The sequence below is a fragment of the Lipophrys pholis genome (genome assembly GCF_963383615.2).
Source record: "Lipophrys pholis genome assembly, chromosome: 14".
Lineage (NCBI taxonomy): Eukaryota > Metazoa > Chordata > Actinopteri > Blenniiformes > Blenniidae > Lipophrys > Lipophrys pholis.
In genome coordinates, this window is record NC_137633.1 from 3,851,272 (window position 1) to 3,874,346 (window position 23,075).

Consider the following 23,075-nt stretch of genomic DNA (forward strand, 5'->3'; position numbering starts at 1 on the left):
TAATATGAAGAAACATTTTTGAGTTCCTTTCCTGAGGTTAAATATGTTTGCATCTCTTTGGTTGTGACAACCCCTCGACATATTGTTAGTCAGCATTTATTGAACAAAGCATGTTCAGATACTCATGTACTCTAGTTCAGGGGGGGTCAAACATATTTCTGTTCACGTTCTACATACGACCCAAAATCACCTTGAGTGGGCTGAATTAGTAAAATAGTGCCATAATGACCTTGAAATTTGAACTTTATAGCTTTTTTTCTTTATTATATGTGATGATAGAACCAAACATGTAACCAATTTTAGTGAAACCTTCTGGTGCAAAATACAGTGAAATGCATGACTCTCAATGTCTCTCAATACCATTGTGATTTTCTACGTTGCTTTTTACTTAATTACAACGACCACTAGAGGGTGCCCTTTTGCTTCAACCAATGGGAACAATCACGACGCCAGCGTGGGCTCCATTTGCGTATTGTAAGTTAGTTATTTTTCTATACACCACACAGCGGCTCCTCGCGACCAAACGCGCTTTGATTTAATTTTATTGCAATATACTTTTGTAGAGAGAACGCTTCAGGGGGTGCTCCGGTGGCTGTAATCAAGAAGCTCGGCCTTCGACGCAGCTTTCATCAAAGCCAAGACAGCAGGGCCGTAGTCGTAAAACAAAAACACAGTTTGAGTGCCCCATTGTTTCACATTAGGGTTCCCCGTTATTAGCCATTTTCAAAGTTGTTTGCGGTTTCCGCTCACGGCCCACTCACGCCGCTTCCGCCGTTATTACTTGCACTACAAAGGGAGTATACCCCAAAAAAAAAAGTAGAGTTGTGTGTGCTTGCATATGTTTGTGTGATGAAGGGTAGGCAGAGACCCCCTGCTGGTTCAAAGTAAAGTCCGCTTATGCACGTAAGCACCGCGGCTCCCTTTACATAACACATGGAGGACTCACTGTACGCCTGTGGCGCCGTCGGTCCTGAGGGACCAGCTTTTGTTTTGATTTAAGCTGCTTTGAGATATAGGTGGGGAATCACTGCTGTTAGAGTGTGTGTGTGTGTGTGTGTGTGTGTGTGTGTGTGTGTGTGTGTGTGTGTGTGTGTGTGTGTGTGTGTGTGTGTGTGTGTGTGTGTGTGTGTGTGTGTGTGTGTGTGTGTGTGTGTGTGTGTTATGGGCCGTCTGGTGGGCTCCCTATGGGGGCCTTCACTCTTTGTGATGGTCCCTATACACCATCAACACCTCATCTGTTCTCCCCCATACATTCTCTCAATTAGCAGCGGCGGATGGGAAGAAACGACGACAGGCAGCGTGTCGGCGTTCTGAGCGCACATGTTCACTCACACCTCCATCTCCTAGTTTTTTTATTCTTTTCTTCTCCTTCTTCGCCACGGAGCAGGACGTCGACCCCTTCCCTCAGTCCTCTCCCCCCTCCCCTCCCCTCCGCTCCCTCCAGCTCGGCGAAGGATGGAGAGCCGGGGAGAGAAATCATGGAGGCAGGCACGGATCATTAGCTATATTTGTCCCCACTTCCTGCAGCAGATGATAGATCTAGCTAATTACCCCATGTTGCCTAGCCTATCGCGCACGCCAAGCGCCCGTCGTTACGGCGGAAATCAGTGTTCGCTTTGGTGTGCGCCGCATAGCTGATGCTATATGACTATTCATGAGCCCCGAGTCAGATGAGGGGGGGGGGGGGGGGGGGGGGGGGATTTTGCATCGCGTCGTGGCCGTGTGCGTGTGGATGTGATTGTTTCTGCAAATGATTTTAATGATGCATGCTCTCCTTCCTCTCTCCCCTCTGTGTAGAAAATGAGTTTGGAGGAGACGCGGTGAGCCGTTCCTCTCCAGCTGAACGTCAGTAGGTCACGGTGGAAAGCGGAGGAGTGGACCACAGAGCTGTCCCAAGCCCCAGACACTTCAGGTAGAGATCACGGGCCGCGCAGCGGCGTTTCAGTCACGTCCCTCCCATCTGCTGTTTCTGTCTACTTTTAACGCTTCAGGGAGTAAATATTGAACAAAATCTTCGCAAAATAACTCAAATTATGACATAAGAAATGTATATAGAAGCGATTGTTTGTGATCTTATACATACATGCGCTCACTGGTTGATGGACGAGACGTTTAAGTAGTAATAAGGCATCTCTCCTGCTCAGTTTTCAGCAGTTTGATCCTGAATTGCATCAATTTTAACCCAGCTAACGACGTCAGGGTGCTCAGGTACTGAACAAAGTGACGAATAAACACGTTAATAAAGCCTCGGATCTTCATTCAGGCGTTTTTCGTGGGAGTTTAACCCTTTAAAGCTCAATGGCCATTGTTGATACGTTAAACTTTTGCTTCTGATTTTATTAAGTCACGCTAAACAGTCGGTTCACATTTTGAGGCCAGGATTTAGCATCAGAATCCTTTTAAAAATATCTGTATTCAGAAATACTGTACACATTAAAGTAGTGCTTGTGACTGTATGATCATCAGATTTAAGCCGCTTTTTTTATGCGAAACCTACAATAACTTATCTCACTGAGGTAATCCAAAGTGTTTTGACAACCTGTTACAGAAATATATTGAGCAAATTTTCCAATTCAGACGACTTTTAAGGTGGAATCCCTGATTTTCCACTCGGTTTATCCACACTGACTTGACTTCTTTAATCCTTTCATTACACTGCGGGGTAGAAATTACCAGGGTTGGAATGTAGAGGGTTAAGAGCTCGTGGGATTAAGGAGAGTTCACGTCTTCTCGTTTTGCTGGTGGATTTCCTGTGCTGATGGGTGAATGGTTTCTGGGACTACAAAGCAGGAAGCCGTGCAAAAGGGATGAAATGGATGTTGATCGGAGGTTCAGGCGGCATCGGTCACTCAGAGAAGGTAGAAAACAGATGATCCGACGCAAAAGGTCAGTTTGGGACGAGAACTGATGAGACAATATCCTGCTTCCTTAAACAAACATAGTCAAATGACTTCCATTCAATCCAAGCAATTTGTGCAATTTACCCCTGACTGTATACGTTCCCTTGAATCGGGTCGAATCAAGAAACAATGTCAGACAGACTCTTTGTTTGAAGTCAAGCTCACAACGTGGCTTCTTTCTGTCGCCGCTGCAGCACGTCTACATCTTCAGAATTGCACTTCCACAAGCACTAATGCATGAAATGGGGCAAAGTATTAAGGTTTTAATTGAGGACAGTCGTTCTGCCTCCGAGACTCGTACATCGGATAATGCAGTGAGCTGAAACCGGTCGGCGTTTGGTTGCGGGTTGATGTTTTAAAACCGTGGTGACGTTGCTTGAATTGTACTCGGTAACAACAGTTCAGAGCAGATCTGCTGATTAGTTTTTATTTCAAAAGCTCCTGCTGGTTAATGAGAAGGTGTGTCTGTTGGCTCCACTGGAACGTTTCAGCAAATCCGAGATTGAAGAGAGGGTCTGCAGCCTTTCTGAGAAGCCACCTGTTTTAGGATTGGAGGGGGAAAAAAGGAAATATTGATTTTTGACACAACACTGAGACCCGAGCTGACATGTCGGTGATGCTGCCATGAAAGATGAAAACATTTAATCATTTCACTATATTTTGCACCGGAAGGCTTCATTAAAATGGGCTTTATGTTGAGATTGTGGTCGTATTTAGTCATAGTTGTTTTGTAAAAAAAAACAGACATTTTCAACATGTATATACTCTGCGCCACAACAAAGAAAAACTTTTAAAGTTTATATTTAAAGGTTAGTTCGGCACTATTTAACTGGTTTGGCCCACATGAGGATGAAATTGGGCTGCCGAATTAAAATTCTTTTTTTAATGATAATTATTGTTAATCTAAGTAAATTAAGTTAGATAGTGAAACCTTGTATTCCAGGATGTTTCCTTCCTGATCAATTATGTTGAACATGTTAAAAACCAAAGTTCAAACATGAGCCAATACAAAGACACTCGACTGATTTCCAATAGAAATTCCATTTCTTTTGTTTCCCTCCATGTATTTGGTTTTCCATAGATTTTGAAATTTTTTGGGGGGGGGATTTTAAACATTAGCAAGAAAAGAATCGAGATTTGACATTGAGAAAAAATTGCATAGAAATCTTTTTTTTTACATCAGAACCTTTCCATTGAGGGTTCTCCGTCACCGGCGGGAGCGTCTGATAAATGCCCCCCGTTGTATTCAGATCACAGCTTTGCTCACTCCAGTCGTTTGGGGTCTTGTACAGCTGCTGTCACCCACCACAGCCGTTCTCCACACCAGTTAGGAAATCGCTCCCCAGATGCCAGAGTCTGCCTTTCCTGTCTGTCCGTCTCGATCTCTCCATCCGCTCTCTTCCCCGCTCCCTCTCGATCAGCGCCCACTCAGATGCTATCTCGGCAGCCCTTCACACTAATTCACATGCACTTAGCATCGGTTTGGCACACATGTTTACTGTCACTAGATGATGCACGGCGTAAATACCTATTTGCAGTGAAATTCGATAACGCCAGCGCGAGTTTTGGTGGCTCCCCGCTGCCACACCGCACTGAATACCAATGTGAGGAAGTGGTCCTGTGTGTGTGTGTGTGTGTGTGTGTGTGTGTGTGTGTGTGTGTGTGTGTGTGTGTGTGTGTGTGTGTGTGTGTGTGTGTGTGTGTGTGTGTGTGTGTGTGTGTGTGTGTGGCAGAGGGTGGAGGGTGGAGGGTGGAGTTGGGCGCCATATGCCTGAAAAGCATTCTCCCAAAACTTCCAAGGTGAAAACAAAGGGAAACTGATAACGATGTGAATTGTTGTGACAGATGTCTGAGCACCCCCATCCTCCACCCACCACCACCACCAACCAGCGAGATGATAAACACACACACACACACACACACACACACGCACGCACGCACGCACGCACGCACGCACGCACGCACGCACGCACGCACACACACACACGCACGCACTTGCTCAGTCTCGGTGCATATTACTATAATCACTGCACTTCTTATCATATTTCATTCCCAGTAATACACTGATTCTCCTCTATCAAACATTCCAAAACAAAGCAAAACCTTGTTGTTGTTGTTTTTTATTGCTATTTGTGTGCGTCTAACGACGTTCCCCCCGTCCCGACTAACCACTAAGACACACTAATAACTGAAAGAGTCACTTCTGATTTCCCAAAGAGGAAGAATTTACATTTCATTTTCATATCGATGGCAACTCTGTGATCGACACAAACACCGGTGGCATTTGGAGAGCTGCCGTTACTTTAATGTGCGTCTGAATAGAACGTTGTGTGTTTTCTAAAGACGATATCCTTCCACGCCGTGGTCTTTGTAAAATAGGACGCAGCCTTCAAGTCATACAGACAGATTTCATTGCCGGCACTTCCTAAAGACTCAGAATATCACAAAATCCAACCATCGGAATTTAGTTAAGAGAAGAGAATAATTATTAATTGTCTTTATTTATAAAGAAGCCACAATGCACTGATTCGAAGCCTGCAGCTGTGAGGGCATAGAAAAAAATATGAAGACGTCAGTAAGATAGTGGCAAAGAGCAGGGAACGGTTTGGAGGGTTAGTTATGATGGAGTCAGTGAGTTTTGGATTCTTGATACTCATGCAGACCCAAAGCTTCACAGGCTCACAGTGGTACCGATTCTTCATTTGTGTAAAAGACGCACATATGTACTATACGCTCTAAACATTCAGAAGATAGATGAGAAGTTTTCTTCACATTAGTGATTCGGAGCCGTCAAACCTACTGCTGCACCGAGGTGGAGAGGGTGGCAGCGCACATGCCATCATTTCTAAGCTGTATTTATTTCGTATTTATAGGGACGCATCAGTACCACTTTTTTTAAAAGTAGTAACCTTTAGCTTCTTGCCGATCCAGAGTACCGATACGAGTACTTATTAAATACTCTTTAATACTCTTGGTATTTTGGTAGAACGTAGTTTACATCCTACCTCGTGCCCGGTTGTATCAGGGATCTTTTTACGAGTACTAGTACTCTGTCCAGTATCGAACCCAATAATCAATACTGGTATCGGTATCGGTGCGTCTCTAGTCCCAAAGCGCAGGTGTCGAACTCTAAACCCATGAAATTAATATAATTGTCTTAAAATGAGTATGAATGTAAGTCCTGATCCAGGTTTTCATATCAGTGTTAAAAGTAGTTTTCCAACAATTTCCACAATATACATTTTATTTATTTATTTTTTATAGAAATGCACGTACAACATGTTTGTTCATGCCTCAACGATAACCAAAGAAACTAACAGCAGAAACGATGACCTCGGCTATCGTGGGAAGTAGTTAAACTGTATATTCAAAGTAATTATCGGTCTTTGGAGACTTGTATTGATAAAAGATAAAGATCTGCCTTCTGTACCACGGTCACAGGGCGCCGGAGCCAATCCCAGCTGACCACACATGAATTCTTTGGTATAACTTGGAGAGGTCACCAGTTCATGTCAAATAAAAGAGCGTTTTTGGACCCGGGGAGGAAACAGGAATACCTGAAGAAAGCCCACATATGGAGAGAACATACAAGCTTTACAACCCTGACACAAGATAATCAACCAAGGAAATTAAAGCCAGTGGAAGAAACAAGCATGTTTTCAACAGGGTGTAACAGCAGAACTTATGTAAGGTCAAGAGTACACACTCATCCACTCTGCTCCCTCACGGGATTGAAATCCACGGATGCAAATTTGAAAATATGCAAACAAACGTGTGTCACATGGATTTTCAAGGCGGCGGGGATGTGAGTCAGAATGTAAAGCGCAACAGGGTTTTTGTGTAATTACCTCCCGGTTCGTGCCCGGTTTGCCGTCGAACGTATCAAATGAACCCGAGCGGAGGTCATGTGTGAAATGAATCTGTGAATTACTGCGACACAAGTTAAGTACCTTCTGAGTGCGCGAGCACTCCCGGTGTTGCAGCCGCGCGGCGAAGCAATCGCTGGAAATGAGACTCGATTTTTTTTTTTTTGTCACGATCCATGGAAATTGTGTAAGTGGAATGTGTATTTATCAGTACAGTGTGTTTATTGTCAGATGCTGTGTTATAGCTGACAGATCTCATTGTTGGGAATGAAGAAAGGTTGGTTTTCTGTCTTTTTCAAACACAGAGAGTGACGACTACACACTCTCACCTTCACACCTCGGGGCAATTTAGGATCACCAGCTGATCTCATAGGTCATGTTTTTGGACTGTGGGAAGAAACCAGATTATGGAACATGCAAACTCCACACAGAAAGGCCCGGCTGATATTTGATCCCACGACCTTTTCGCCATGAGGCGAGAGTGCTAACCACTTCTCCACCGTGCAGCCTTGAACCAGATTTAACTACTTAAATGTTTAGTTTGGCAAAATGTCACCACTTTGCATGGAAGTTTCCATGAAGTGATGGATGCCTCTTTTCAAGTTGAATTTTGTTTTATTTTAATAAAGTTGTAAAAACTTAATTTCTGGCAGTGACTGCGCATGATTACTGCTGAAGGATGTTTCTGTTTATCGATGTTTCTTTATAGGATTAATATTGAAATAATTCATGTAATCCAGGAGTGTCGAACTCATTTTAGACCAGGGGCCACATGCAGCCCAATTTCATCTCAAGCGCATTCGACTGGTAAAACAGTGCCATAATAACATTTAAATTTAAACTTTAAAGTCATTTTTTGTGTTGTTGTTGTGGTGCAAATGTCTATAGTTTTGCATACTCAAGCAATTACTACCAAAAGTGACGATTTTGATTAAACATTATGCTGCAAAATAAAGTGAAATGTGTAAAAAAAAAAAAAAAAAACTTGCATTATACTTGTTTTTACAAACTCACCCTGACAGCATGGCTTTGAGATTTTATTTAGGCATATAATGCATTTAATTCTCTTTATGACAGCATCTCTGATATCTCAGCTCGGGTCTTTGTGTTTTGTTTTGTCCATGTTTAAAAACCGGTGGTTTGGATGGATTGGAGCCTCTTACCGGCCGGTTTTGGCCCACAGACTTTATGTTTCTCACCCTTGATCTGATGAGTTGCTTGCAGGTCATTTGTATTATTCATGAAACCCTTTAGTTGAGGTGATTTATGTTTTTACAGTGTAGGTAGGTTGATTCAGTTTCCCTTGCAAAATGTTAAATAAATAGAAATACATTTGTGGCGACAGTATGCAGCAGCTTCTCCTCCTTCTCCTGGGCTTTCGTTGCTACATGCTCGCCTAAACTTTTGGAAGCCCGGATCAACGCGATGCTGTGATTATTCATGTGGGCATATAATGCCATTGATCTGGGGTCTAATTGAGACACAGACAGAGAAGGAGTGGGCCTCCTCCTAATCCTCAATAAGCAGGCTAACCTTCATTACAGCCGTGACATTTTCCCAGGGGGAGCTGAGAGAGAGAGATGGAGAGAGAGAGATGGAGAGAGATAGAGAGAGAGAGAGAGAGAGAAGAGGGAGAAAAAAAACACAGGCAGAACATGAAGGGCTCTGCAACATATGGCGAGACGCAGAGGCGTGCGTTGCTTCCTGGGTGCAACTCTCACGAGGAACGTGGAGGAAACAGAGGCGACGAGGCGTCTTCTGCTGCTGCTGCTGCTGTTTGAGCTCCGCTCGGCCTCCAGTACGGCCATAACCCTCAGAGTGACACGCCTGCATTAGTATGTATGGAGCGAATGGCGTCTGTTTGAGCTCAGAAATATAACTTCCTGCAATCAGGTGGGCATTTAATTTCTTCTTTTCCACATTCCAATATTTTCAATTCGCCAGCCATCTATTTCTTGTGCTTTAATTAATGCTACTTAGCCGCGCCACTGTCAAATAACCCGACAAACAGTAATTCCAAAGCTTCTTGCATTTCTCAGTTTAATGCAAATGTTGGTTCTGCTGCAGCTGCTCCATGCGTCTCACGTCTCCAGCAGCTGCATATGTTGAAAAGGAGCGAGTGGAAAAAGAGGAGCGCAGCTTTCAATGACGGAGCTTGTCAAATGAAAAAGAAAAAAAAAAAAAAAAAAAGAAAGAGCACCACCTACAGAGCCCCAAACTTCAAAATGGACATAAAAACAGCACATCAGCCCTCACACGGTGTGACTGGGGGCTGCTCTGAGTTTCAGTGGCGGAACATGTAGTGAAGTAATCAGCAAACAAATGACCTTAAAGTTGAAGGAATGAATCACCTTACAGCTTTCCCTCGGAGCGGGAGGGGGGGGGGGGGGGGTTCTGAGGTTTTTGTTATTTTCTTGAAACTCAAAGGACAGTGTATATGATCAAAGATTATTATTTGTAGTGGGGGAAATGCTGTCAAATGAAAATAAAATCAACTGAATCTGGCGCTGTGCAGACCCTTGAGGAACCAGGTTTTCAACAAACAAAGCACAGACCATTAACATCTCGAACCTGAAAGACGGTTTCAAATTTTTAAATATTCAATAAATAATAAACCCCTGGACACAATTTTAGCACCTAAACGTTGTGACCGACGCTGCAGGAAATGCAACCAAGGCTTGAAAAACCGACGATGGCGCATCGAGTTGATTAGCGTAACAGAAGCAGGTCGGTAACATGATTAGGGATTTTGGTAGATGGAGTTTACCGATCTGAAACAACGGTGGGCAACGGAATAAAGATGTGATCAATAACAGCAAAGAAATGCTGATGTTTTAATGTCTGTAGTGAATTATATCATGAAAATGTTTCGAAGAAGCACTGCTGCTGCGCCCTGCTGTGGCGAAGCAGAGGTACAAGATGTTAAAGCCCAGCTGGATTAACGTGTGAGGCAAAGAATGACGCCACAACGGCTTTGTAATGTGAACAGTCATGTGTCTTAAGATGGCGGCGTCACAGGAAAATACATCATCTGTAATGCGTAAACGCCATCTGGGCACGCCGTGTTTTTTGTCGAAGGAAATACACCAATCTCAGTTAGGAAGCCTTCCCAACTTTGCAAAGAAACTATGGAAAAGAACATGGACGTCCTTGCCCGGGGGTCCGAGCCTTATGGCGGCCTGGGCAGAGGAAACCGTCCTGCGCAGGCTGGACGACTCGTATCGCATTTCGCGAAAGTGACGTAGAGGTAGTACTGAGCAAGTACTTCTTTGGATCCAATATGAAAGAAAACGTGAAGAAATGCTGATCTGGTACAGCGTGGTTTGAAGACACGCTGAAGGTGGTGTCAGTAGTGAATATACCCCGTCCCAACTTTTCTTTCCCAACGAGCCATTGTGTTGTAATGAGCTGTAGGTGGTGCGTCAGTCGCAGGACAGAAGCGGGCTCCTGCCTCCGAGGGTGCAGTCAGCCGCCGCATCGAGGAACAAAGACATCGCTATAATGCCCGCTCCCCATTGTTTAGACATAAAAGAGCCACCGCGCGCTAAGAAATTTGAACGTATGCAACGCGAGTTCTGTTCCACTTTGAAGTGGATTCCACATGTTGAGGGGACGCTATCACTCCTGCTCGTTGTACAGATTGTTCCAGGGACGCTTTGATAAAAATAAAAAAAGAAGAAGAAGAACAATGTTGAGTCCGCTCACTGAGAGATGGGGGGGGGGGGGCAACTCCACTCTGCTCACATGACTACTTCAGGAACACACACACACACACACACACACACACACACACACACACACACACACACGGTTACACACAGTCTCTTTCCGCATGAGTGCCTGAGAGGGGAGTGAACAGACTGATAACTTCTTAAGGAATGATGTCTTTTCCATTGCCATGGACCACAGTTATCTTCCATGTAATATATATGTCGGGTTGTATTTTTTTTTCAGTCTCGCACACATGCCCAGACAATACCCTCTGCCTCCCCAAAATCCGCCGAGTCGGTCCCGCCTTGCTACGCTAATAAGATTTACAAGGTATCCTCGCTTTTCATCATTTTATTTTTCTCCTGTTGAAACATTTATGGGCTTTCATAAAGAAACACACCATTAAGGCTGAGGGGCTCCACAGTAAAGTAAGTATGGTGTTCATAAATCATGCTTAATAAAAAGAGACATCCAAACAGGATCCCCCCCCCACCTCCCTCCTTCATCACGGTGCAAACCCCAGCGAGGATGAATATTTAGGGACATCTGGAAATAACACAGAAAGCGTTCAGAGGTGTTCACACGCTTCAACAATTTATGATGCCTTGTTGAGGGGATAAACCCGCCTCTGGAGGGACGTGGACTGCAGGTCTGACATACATGAAAGGGAGGTGAAAGACGGGATAATGCTCTCGCTGGCATGTGAAAAGCTTGAAAGGTCTGAGTACCGGGGAGGAAGACGTCTCCTGCAGAATTACTGAATGGGCGCTCGCGCATTCATGAATGAGCGCTTCAGCACTTGGACAGCTCCACAGACGGATTGACGGACTAAAATCACACACAAACACAAACATTTATAATATGGACGAGGGCTGTCAATCGCCCTCTACATTATTATTCAAATTTCATTCCTTATTGCAGGGGTTTCAAATATAAAGCCTGTGGGCGAGAAATGGTTCACAAAAGGCTCCAATCTGGTGAAACGTCCTCGTTGGGAGGAGGATGGGGTGGATGGATGGCTCACATGCGGGAACTTCCATCCAAGACAGTGAGTTGGGTGTTAAAAGCTTTTCGGTTTCAAAAGCAAATAATTTGTTTTCGCTTTTATCCCCAGGCTAAAACGAGACGTGGCGAAATTGCAAAAATGGGCAATTTTCTACTCTTGACCTGCTAAATTCTATATGACAACTACTTGACTTGTAGATGAACCAGGCAATGATCCACGATATCTGAAAACCTGGCTCTAATGGTACGTTTCTACCATATACAGCTTAGTCCACACTTGAAGGCTCACATTATTTAAACGCTGCGAGTACGCCGACTGCATTCACCACGTGTGAATCGAAATGTTTAATGAGCCGGACGTGGAGGGACAACAAAAAATAAAACAACCTACGCTGAACCCGAAAGGACACGTATCCAAATTAAAGTAAATTTTTGCCACGCTGCCTGTTGTGTGGTTAACAGCTTGTTTGTGTTTCCCTGCAGATGGAGGTTGATGCAGACGATAAGCGCCATCGCACACGATCCAAAGGTATCCGCACGCCTATACACGTGCACGCATTGGCAGGCGCCGCCATTCAGGGTGACCTTCATTCCCCTTAACACACACACACACACACACACACACACACACACACACACACACACACACACACACACACCACTGAACAAATCTCAAAATGTCACACTCCAGTTACCCCTCCATCCTGCATCGCATATGTATCTCGCAGGAATGCTAAAATTCACGTTTTAGGAGCTTTGTTGGAAAAGAAATATCCCCCGCCTTGACGTCTCATCCTAAAAAATGAAAATAAAAAACACTGTAGTACAAGTCTTCCCAGCTTGGTCACTTGGAACCTGAATCCAAAGCTGAAACTTGTTCATTAGCCCCGGTCAGCTCTGTCTTGTCACATCTAACACAAGGTGCCCATCAAAGGAACGCCTTGATTTATATTTGATCAGAAAGTTCCGCACGTCTTTGCCCAAACAAGGAAAGATGTGATGACCATTGTTCCGACATCTGGTGGATCAAACAGACTATGAGCTGAGTAACGGAGGTGACGATCACGTCTTGATTGAGGTCCGGAAGTCCTCTGATTCCGGACAGTGACGAGCTGAAGATGGAAGTCATCTCTAAAGCCTTGTCTGGAATCATATCGCGCACCGCTGTCACTGAGCTGCTCTGACGCTCACACTGTGGTGGAACAGCAAAGCCAGACTTCTTTAAACTGGATAGAGTGGTGTGCGTTTTGTTATCCAGGCAAACTCTGACGTTAAACAGAGTTTCCTCCTCAAGCAGCCATAATAATAACCAACACAACAAATAATAATCCCATGCAGATTTAGTTTTTAAATTATGTACTGTTCAGTTAAAAATTTGGTTATTTTGGCTTTTGACAGCATTAAAAATACCCTTTTTATATATATATATATATATATATATATATATATATATATATATATATATATATATATATATATATATATAGTGTTTTGCCTGGTGACTTTTGCTTAAATGACCTCAGATACACAAATTTTATTTTTGAAAATGTATATTTTAGTCTGTTTTGGGTTTTCTCTGTCAACTTTGGCAATTTGCTGTTAAGTTTTCATACATAATCTATAACCGTAAATGCTATCTTGTCATAACAAATGGTTGTTATTCCTAAATCATCCATTTATTATTATCAGACAGGTTATACATGCATGCTCATGTTATTTGTTTCTATTTCATGCTTTCAAAGTGTGCCTAAAATATGTATGAGGATTAAGCCTAACCTTGTGTTAAAGATTGAAATAAATTTTTAGGTTGGATTTGCAGGAGTCTGAATATAAAAAAAAGCGCTGCCAAGGCATATTAGTCTGTGTATAGTTTAACAGCCTTTCAAGTTATTTGCTTAGAAAATGCATCGAAACTGAATATACAACACTACATAGTGACCATTCGTCTTCAATTCAGTTGCATTGCTGTTGGTGATGACTGGAGGAGATCTTGGCCCTCGTGTGGTGTGAAGGTAATAATGAACTCTTTTCAGATCGAGTTGATTTGTTCAACACTTAGGAAATTAAAGAAGTCACCGCCAAAAAAAGACAAAACAAATATTAGTATAGGTGTCATGTAGTCGAAGGAAGCCAGCAATCGAAAGGGCAAAAGCTCAGGAACAATAAAATAGAACGGCTCCTGCAATGAAGATGAAGTTATATTGTATATCCACATCATAAATCTGCTGATCTTCTAAGTGTAACCCCACATTTGTTCAATTAGTAATATAAAAGGTGTAATGACTTTTTTTTCGTAACGTAATCCATGCAGTATCGAGTCCGATACTGGTGTCAATATCGGTATCGGTATCGGTGCATCCCCAGTGTTGTACATACAGCATCCTGAAGTCAGTCATGTTACATAATTGTAATCATAATCTCTCTCTCTCTTTCTCTCTCTCTCTCTCTGTCGCTAACTCTCTCTCTCTGTCTCTGTCTCTCTCTCTCTCTCAGTGCCTGTGGATCCAGCATTAACGGAGCTTTTCAGGTCAGTGAAATTGAAAAAGTGCACTTCAGAGGCTAAACACACAAAACAGCATTAATGCAAATGCACAGACAGGCGGAAAACACATACACACACACACACACACACACACACACACACACACACACACACACACACACACACACACACACACACACACACACACACAATTAGCATATTGTCGTGTTTCTTATTTCCAGAATAAAGAAAGTCAAACTCTCACTTTGTGCTTTCACATTCCCACCTTGCTGCTTTCACGTCCCTTTTTCTTCTTCCCCTCTTTTCCACTCCATTCATTCATTTCTCCAGCCGCAGAGAGATACTTCAGATTATTATTCTCTCTCTCTCTGTACCCCTCGCTTTACCCTTCTCACCCGTTCTTTCATCCGTTGGACATATTAAACATCGCAAAAGACGATAACGGCAGAACAGAAAGCGCCAAACTCCATCTTCCCTATCGGTAATCCAGTCTCTACCCATATGAAATATTAAATAAGAGGGTTTCTCCACTTTTAATCATCCAAATAGAGGAACTAAATAATTCTGTTTTTGGTTCATGTACTTGATGATATTTAGCGCGATAGTCAATTATCAATTTATTACCCAAGCAGCACAACTTCCTCTCTCTCCCTTTACGCCTACAGCTCCAAAGTTCTTGTTGGGTGAGTCGAGTGGGTGGAAGGTAGAATGCAGCATTACTTCAAATTTGAAGGATTTTCTTTGTCACGAGAAAAAAGTTGCCTCTTAGTTTGTGCTGGAGAGCTATTGTCATTTATTTAAAGTGCCAATCCATTACGAAAGGATTTAAGTTTCAGGTGCTCGATTGTGTTCAACTCAAGGAGCTCCAGTAAGGACGTCGTCTTTTTAAGTTTTTTATTTTTTATTCTCACCTACAAATGTGCATAGATGTCCAGAACCAGCAGATACTACGACCAGTGGGTCAGGCCGTCATCTGAAATGAATTAAGACATTTTATGAGTCCATAATACAAACGTCCACTCGCTTGTTAAATGAACAAATGGTCAGAACGATTCACCAGACACGACCTGTCCAGACAACTTAAAAAGGTCCCTCTTGTGAATGCTTCCTCAATACATCATAGAATGACCTCAAGAAGTAACGTACAGCCGGGCCGAACAAGAGCTGGGATCGGTTTGGCAAAGGTTTCTGATAAACGTACAACCCAACCTTCCCAGTGAGCGATGACCACTCCACCAACCGAGCCCCACACAAGCTTCAGGATCATTTATAAATCCCTCAGCAACACAAGCTCTGGACGGGTGTTGATGAGTTGACCTTGATGAAAGTGATTAACTGGGATCTATTGATCCATTGATCCAGAATAGCTTGAGTAAAGATGCTCGCTCAGTCAATAGTATAGGCATCCATTGACAACCGCGCTCATTTCTGAAATGACCTTGACAAATGACGTGTAGCTCTGTAAACGTTAAACAGGCAGTTATAATCTGGTCGATGGATAAATCCTAAATGAGATTCCTCTTGCGTCATCATCATCAAGATCTGGGTAATAACGTCACAATTTTTGGGAAAATATTGATCTTTTTTTTTTGTTTTTTGCTTTCTGGTGAATTCCTAACTGATTTCTATATGATCACGTTTGCAATTGAGTCAAGGTCCAGCTGAGACCAACAGGAACAGGAAGTGCCAGTACAGAGTCTACGAACCTCCCAAAACCTTCCATTTGTTATATGAAACACATTTCAGGTCACGTCTCAGCTCAAGTATCAGAGTTGTGTTGTGTCCACTACTCTTAAGAGATTTGTTCTTCTTTTTTTTTTTTTTATATATATATATATATGCTTTCTTTGAAGTTTTTGCAATTTGCTTGGTGGTTTTGGCCCACTGGCCTCATATTTATCACCCCTGCTTCAGAACGTTCACTCAACGCATTGTCACCATTTTAATTATTTTGCCAAATTTGTTGTGCTTCTAATTCAAACATCCAAAATGTTGCTTTACCATCTGAAGCCGTTTTACTCGTGCTGCGCAGGACACACAGTCCAAGATAACTATTTTAATTCCAAACTTTACTTTGCATATGCCGCAGAAGCTCCAGTATTTTCACGGATATTTACAGTGTTGAGTATGAACTGTTTGGAAATTCAAGGGTGGGTATTTCAGTGTCCTCTACTTGTCTTTGCGAGTTGTTTCCACCTCGGTAATATGTGAATTTCATTTTGTCCTTGGCTGTGTGTTCGGGGGTGGTTGGAGCTAAGATAAGGGTCCTTGCCTACCTATATATCAATAAATAATATTCCACCTGGAAGATTACTGTGTTGCCTTTAGCTGATATCCATAGATAGTACAAGGTGTACTCTCTCTCTCTCTCTCTCTCTCTCTCCCATTTCTCCCTCTCTCATCTCCCAATCCTCCGCTCTCCTCCACTTTCACTCTTTGGCCTCTTTCACCCCCCCCCCCCCCCCACCCCATCCAGTCTCCCTCTCTCTCTCTCTCTTACTGTGCTGCTGCTGCCTGCAGATAGTAATTAATCAGTGGATCGATGTGGAGCCTATCTCCGGGCTGAGGCGTCTATAATGTCGATAATGCCGCTCGATGGCCTCTCTCCCCGGAGAGCTGATAGTCTCCGGGGCGAACACGCTTGACTTTGCATAGAGCAGCAGAGCAGCTCGGACGGGGTCCGCACACGTCTTGCGCTTGTGTCGGTGCGTTCGCGTGTGCGCACTTTATTGCATGTGACCCCCACGTAACCATGCACGAGGTGGCGGTGGGAAATAACAAAAACTCACGACAAACTGATCAAAGACTGAACGGCAAGCATGTGCGATTGAAAGTTTCCACTACGACAATGGAAATATGAAGTCGCAGCATTTGAGGACGTACATATATTTGACTTATAAGGATTGGTCAGTGGCTGCAGGCGGATCCGAAACCTGCTCATGTCGGGGACATTTTCAATTCCAAATATCCATTTCCGATATAGATTTGTTCGTCTTTGGCTCACAGGCGGCAGCAGCCGATCCCAGCTGTGGATAAATGCAGTGTACACCCTGAACAGATCACCAGTCTATTCACAGGGGAAAACACACACTCTCATATTCACCCCTACAGGAAATAACACAAGTTAACCACAAAAGCCTCCCGTATCAACGCAGGATATCCTCACTGAGCGAGTCTTAAACACTGTGTAGCAAACTTTTTCACAAACAGCCGTAATTTATGTACTAAATATACTTTTGAAATGAATGTGAACATATATGTGTTGGGCAACAGTAGCTCCTGCACTATTTTAAGTGGATCGTCACATTCACACACTATCAGATCGTTGGAACAACCACAATGTCCACAAACACCTAAACACACCTAATATAGCTAAATGACAAGTTACAGCCAAAAGTGCTGGTTTTTCAAATATTAACCACTTCAGACTGATTTGTTTATTTTTTTTACTATGATACTATTGATATTTCTATATGTCCGGAATAAGTGTGCCCAAATTATTTCCTCAATATAGTTAAATGATTTAGTTCCCTTGACCTCGTTTTCTGTTGGTTTCAGTGTAAGATGGGAAAGTCTAGTCTACTTATAAACCATTGAAAAACATAATCAGTGAATAAGCTCCTAGCAGAATGTAAACGATGCAGAATGTTTCCAGATTTTGGGCATCAACAAGCAAATTGCAATGGAAATGAATGAAAAGTTATGTTAATTGGGTCAAATTCCAGTTTATTTTGTGATATTGACAATTTTCTAGCCTGAATTTTTACTTTATTACTTCGCTAAGCTGTTTGGCTCTCAGGGTGATCTGATGTAAATCAGATGATGCTCATTAATATGCTTCACCAAACTCGTCTTTTTTCAACTCTGCAACACGTATTATTCATTTAGGAAGTAGACTACAAGCCTGCTTCTACTGCTACTGCTGCATATCTACAGAAAAAGAAGAAGAAGAAAAAACGAACATTCTGAAACGTGTGGGATAATAAGCAATGAGAAAATCTAATTTGACAAATTTGAAGTTCAATAAGCCTCAAAACTCTGATTAATACACCTCAATCAGGTGATTATTGAGGATCTATTAAGCACAATGTGGCGTTGAAGATCATAAATTCATCTGAAAGAAGAACGCAATGCTGCCATTTAATTAAAAAAAGAATAAAGTCCACATTTGAAGTGAAGTGAGGTAAATGAATTACGCATGGTGGCACGACTCAATGGCTTTTACCATTTGCTTCCAGGAGTTTGCATGTTCTTCTCACATGTGTATGGGGGTGTTTTCCTGTGTATTCCAGTTTCCTCTCACACCACAAAGACTGTAGGTTAATTGGAGTCTCTGAATAGGTGTTAATGTGTGTGAGTGTTGTCTCGCTGTCTGGCTCCAGTGATGGACCGCCCATTTGGCTACAGCCTCCCACACAGTTGGATAAAGCGCGTATAGACAACAGATTGATGAGAATGGGACAATTCTGGTGTTTCAGCGAGCGGATGCATTAATTGGATCTTGTGCCTCAATACAAACATATGAGCGTCGTCTCTCAGATCAGATGTCTACTTTCGCTACACCGATCTATTTGAAATCAACAAAAAACACTACAGATTGTCCCTTCAAGCAAAAATCCAGGTATCGGTACGGGTTTGTTTTTAATGCGTCGTGGAGCCATTTAGAGGCGACGCGTTCAGCATGTGGCCGTGTGTCACTGCAGCTGCCTTCGTCTGTGCGTAATGGAAAAAAAGCAGCAAAGACATCACCGGTGAAGACATCCCTCCGAAAGCTCCAATTACATGGATGAATTTCCTTTATGAAAGAAAAAAAAAAGTGAAGGTAGCTTTAAGAGAGACCCCCGTCTCAATAAAACCCCATCATGGTTTTCGTTCTATGGGTGGAGTGGAGGAGGGAGGGAGGGAGGGAGGGAGGGAGGGAGGGAGGGAGGGAGGGAACGCGAGACTGAGAGCTCACAGCATAAACATTCCCTCCACATCTCCTGTGTCATTTGCATATTTACAGTCTGCCATGCTAATCATGTTTATTGGGGTGTATAAGCACTGCGCATGAGCTCAGTGGGGAAGGAGAGCTTTGTGCCGGTGACTGGATGGTGGAGACGCCAGGATGAAAAATGCCCCTCAAATATACCCTCCCCCCCACCCACCCCCCGTTTCTGGGAATAAATGGTTCTTCCTGCGGTAATCCAATTTCAAAAGACAAAAAGAGCCCTCTTACATAACTAGGACAGCGCAGGCTTTTGCTAATTATGGTGTTAATGCACACTGACGAATTCCCCAGATTTCAAACAAAGGCCAAGATTCGAGCAGATATTTTAGTGTTATTGGGGAAGTGTCGTTCTGACAGTACCACATCCAAAAATAGCCCTGAATCCATCACACAAGTTGATGGATCTCTGCGTCTTGGTGTGACCTAAGAAATGAATGTGACGTACAAAATGTACATTAACTGTAACCATGGAAAGATTTTCAAGGTGTGTAGGTCTGGGCGCCTTGGGCTACCTGGCTGAGGTAAACACTTCACTCCATTTTTGCATAAATCAAGAAAAAATAAAATAAAATTCAAGGAAATCCAATACAGATTTGCAAAATTTCACCTTGAACGCATAGATTTGATTGTCGGGGACTGTGTGCTTTAGAGCTGAAGTGTTGAGAACAGTTAAGTATGGGGGATAAGTTGGAAAGCCTCTCATTTCTCCGAGTTCTGCCTTCGTAAAGGAGACACAGAGTTGTCCTCTGCTGCTGTTACTGAGGACTTTGCTCTCATTTTCTGATTGTATTCATTCTGATCGGGGCGTGTTGTGACCGCCACACAACAGAAATGGCTGCATCAGCTCTTTAATGACGAAACCTAAACTACACACATCAGAAATGTACGACTTTTGTCAGAAAGGTTATCATAAAAAACTTTACTTAGCTTTAGTATTTGAAAAATATTTATTTAGTTTCAGGCCTCTTGGTTAGTTTAGTTTTAGGCAACAAAATGATTTGCTTATACTGGAAAATCAATTGTCGATTAAATTGTTGGTTCGGTGAAGTGCAATAACTTTTATACATTGTGGTGAAACCCACGTTTACAGTTCTGATCCAAACTCTGCAGCGCGTTTGCCGTGCATTTCGTCATTCTCATCGATATTTAAGAATCCCCAAACCACTAACATCGCTTGTCCTGTCTTGCCTACCTGCTGCTGACGTTCCTGACGGATTAAGTGACATAATACTCGCCGGGTTGTATCAGGATCCTTTATGAGTACGATCCAATACTGGTATAAGATTGTGGAATTGGTATCGATAGTATAACGTTTTGATTGTGTGTTTCATTAAATGCAAAAAATTAGAATTTTCCAATGAAAGCTGGTTGTGTTAGTTTAAGAACATGTTCTTTTCAGTATACCAGGTGGCTGGTCCGTTGCTTTCAAACTCTCGGTTCTTTTGTAATGTACACTCCGACCCTGCCACACAGACTTGGACCCAACTCTCAACTTTCTGGGGCCGTGCTGGCCGAGATGTTAGAGAAGCAGGCCCCGAGGTTCACAGGTTTGAATCCCTTTGGGGTTCCCCACTATTGGTCCCTGAGCCAAGTCCCTGCACTGTGGCAGCCCACAGCTCCTCCAACACTTTGGTTAGATTCGGCCAATGAAAGTACTTTGGCAATACTTGTGTAGGAGCAGAATGGACATTCGTTTATCTATGGCACATGGTGTGTTGGTGTCACGGTGTTGGTGTTTTTGATGGATGGATGTTTGGAAAAGATAAGTGTGAGTTGAATAGATACTGCAAGTTTTGGATATGAATAAAAAAGAAAGATGTTTAATTGGAGATAATGACTGTATTCATCTGACGTTCCAGCAGGCAGCACATCAATTAAGATCCTGGTGGAGCATCTCAGGGGTTTAAAGCTTCGGTTTGGCCTCTACAACTTGGTTGGATTATGACTGGTAAAATAACCTGATACTGTAACCTTGGTCGTATGGGAAAATTAATTTGGATGTTCTGTTAGAACTGAATACTGTTCTCCAGGCATTTAAACCTAATCTTGCTTTTTTTTGACTCAGAATATTGATGAGGCCACAGAAGTACACATGAAGGATTTCTACAACCTACACATGTGACCTTTTTCTGGCTTTCTGCTCTACGTGTGACCAGTTCTGATTTTCACGCCTGCTGACACCTCTAATTGGAACATCTGCGCAAACATGCAAAAGTGACAAATCCCAGCATCCGGACAGTTCTTATATATACATCATGTAGATACAAATAGCAATTATAAGTTGTTTTGATCCAAACTAAAACATGACTGCATTTCATGCCAACAGATCATCAATCATAAGAGGAAAACAGTTGGTCTGGCTCAAGTCTTTTTCTTTGGTTTGTTTGTGTATCTCTCATTTCAAAACATCTAAATTATGGTTTCAATCCGTGCATGTAGTTCTCGGAGACATTTACACATATGGCATGGCACTGTGGCATTCACGACCACTTAGAAATATTTGTTACGCCATCGGTTAAGCCTGAGTTGTGTCACTTTTACAAGGAACATGAATTTACGAGATGAGCAGAAGAGCTGTGGGTTTCGACCAAGACAAAATTTGTCAAATCCAGTCAGACAGCTGATTTCCTGCGTGGTGTTCAGCGATAAGTCCAGATTCTTCACTTGGCTGGTGGAGTCGACGTGTGCGGAATGGTCTGGCTTGGGAGTCCCATCTTTTTGGTGAAGGTAGCTTGATGTTGTGGAGGGGTGTCTTGTCTTACTGTAAAAATCAATCAATACAGCGAGGTGTAGCTGAATAACTTTTCCTGGGACCCACAGAGACCATCTCCAGAATTACTGTATGTGGTGGAGAGCCCTTCCAACAGTCCTGACCTCTCACCCCCATTGGACACTTGGAGGGGGGGGGTGAGCTCGGGCATGCTGTCCATGCCAGAGTGACCAACACAGCCATGTTGGCTGACTTGAGACAAATGCCAGTTGGAATGGGATTCCATCCCACAGCGGAGCTTGAGCAGACTGTTGACCACCATTAGGTGGGGGTGCCAGACTGTTGGGACTGTGTGTGGCAATGAAAAGGAAAGAAAAGACGAGCCGTTTTTACATTTGGCGGGGAAGATATGAAAATCCTTTTTGAACGGACGACCCATATACCTATACCGCTTCTCATCCCACAAATGCATAACCAATGCAAATGTGGAATCATTTAAAAGGAAAATAAACAGGTTTTCATTACTTGTTGTGTCTAGGTTTTGCACTTTGAAAATTGGGAAAACTGTTTGAATTTTATATTTAAGAGGAAGAAATGTGACATTTGATTATAGGAAGTTCAGCACTGAATAACAAAGGGATAGTGAAGCATGAAGAAATCAAGATTACAAATCATTTTTCTGGTCTTTCACAAAAAATGTTGTGGTCGACATAAAAAGAAAGTATTGAATGTACAGATGTTGGATCTACGTCTGTGTACATTCCCTCACACTATAAGTTTACAAAGTGTGGTTTCCTCTTTTGATTGTTTTTCAAAATTGATTTTTTTTTTTTTTTTCAAAACACTACGTAAATGTCTATTATATCTGGGTTTTATAAACAGATTTTCACCAGGATATCAGCGCTCTTGTAAATGTAGCTACCAAGTGGCCTAATGAGGGAGGTGTGTCGGCTTTAATTGTCGGCCTCAGAGCTGAAACATGGCCGAGCAGATCGAGGTAATGAAATGATTCAATATTATAGTGGAACGTGACGAGCTTGCCCGTAAATCCCCGGCCTGCTCGTTCGCCCGACGCGCAACCAATCACATCCTCCCGCCTCTCGTTGCCTCCGTCTCACCCACATGTGAACACTCGCTCGCCCACGGTGCTCTCCCTCATCCTTATTACGCGCCATTCTCTTCGGTGATGGAACGAGTGAGATCAGTCTGTGTTATAATTACTTGCCCTTGTCTGCTCGGGGTCATTACTCCGAGCTGTCCACCTCAGCCTTCACTGCCGCGCCTGCGTTGCCCACCAGGCTCGAGCCCCCGCAAGCCGCTCTGCACATCGCTGCAGGGGTTGTGACGGGCACTGTCGAATCGATCTAAGAGCCGGCGAGCACCAGAATTT

General features: G+C 43.1%; 1 protein-coding gene across 1 annotated transcript in view; it reads left to right on the forward strand.

The window, feature by feature from the left end:
- Positions 1–11,965: 11,965 nt before the first annotated feature.
- myt1lb (myelin transcription factor 1-like, b) overlaps positions 11,966–23,075 on the forward strand; it is a gene marked incomplete at both ends in the record, with an annotated part of 85,975 nt that continues 74,865 nt past the window's right edge. The window contains 2 exons of the mRNA XM_080480586.1: positions 11,966–12,011; positions 13,976–14,009. Coding sequence (XP_080336712.1) covers positions 11,966–12,011; positions 13,976–14,009 — 80 coding nt within the window. The remainder of the gene's footprint in view (positions 12,012–13,975; positions 14,010–23,075) is intronic.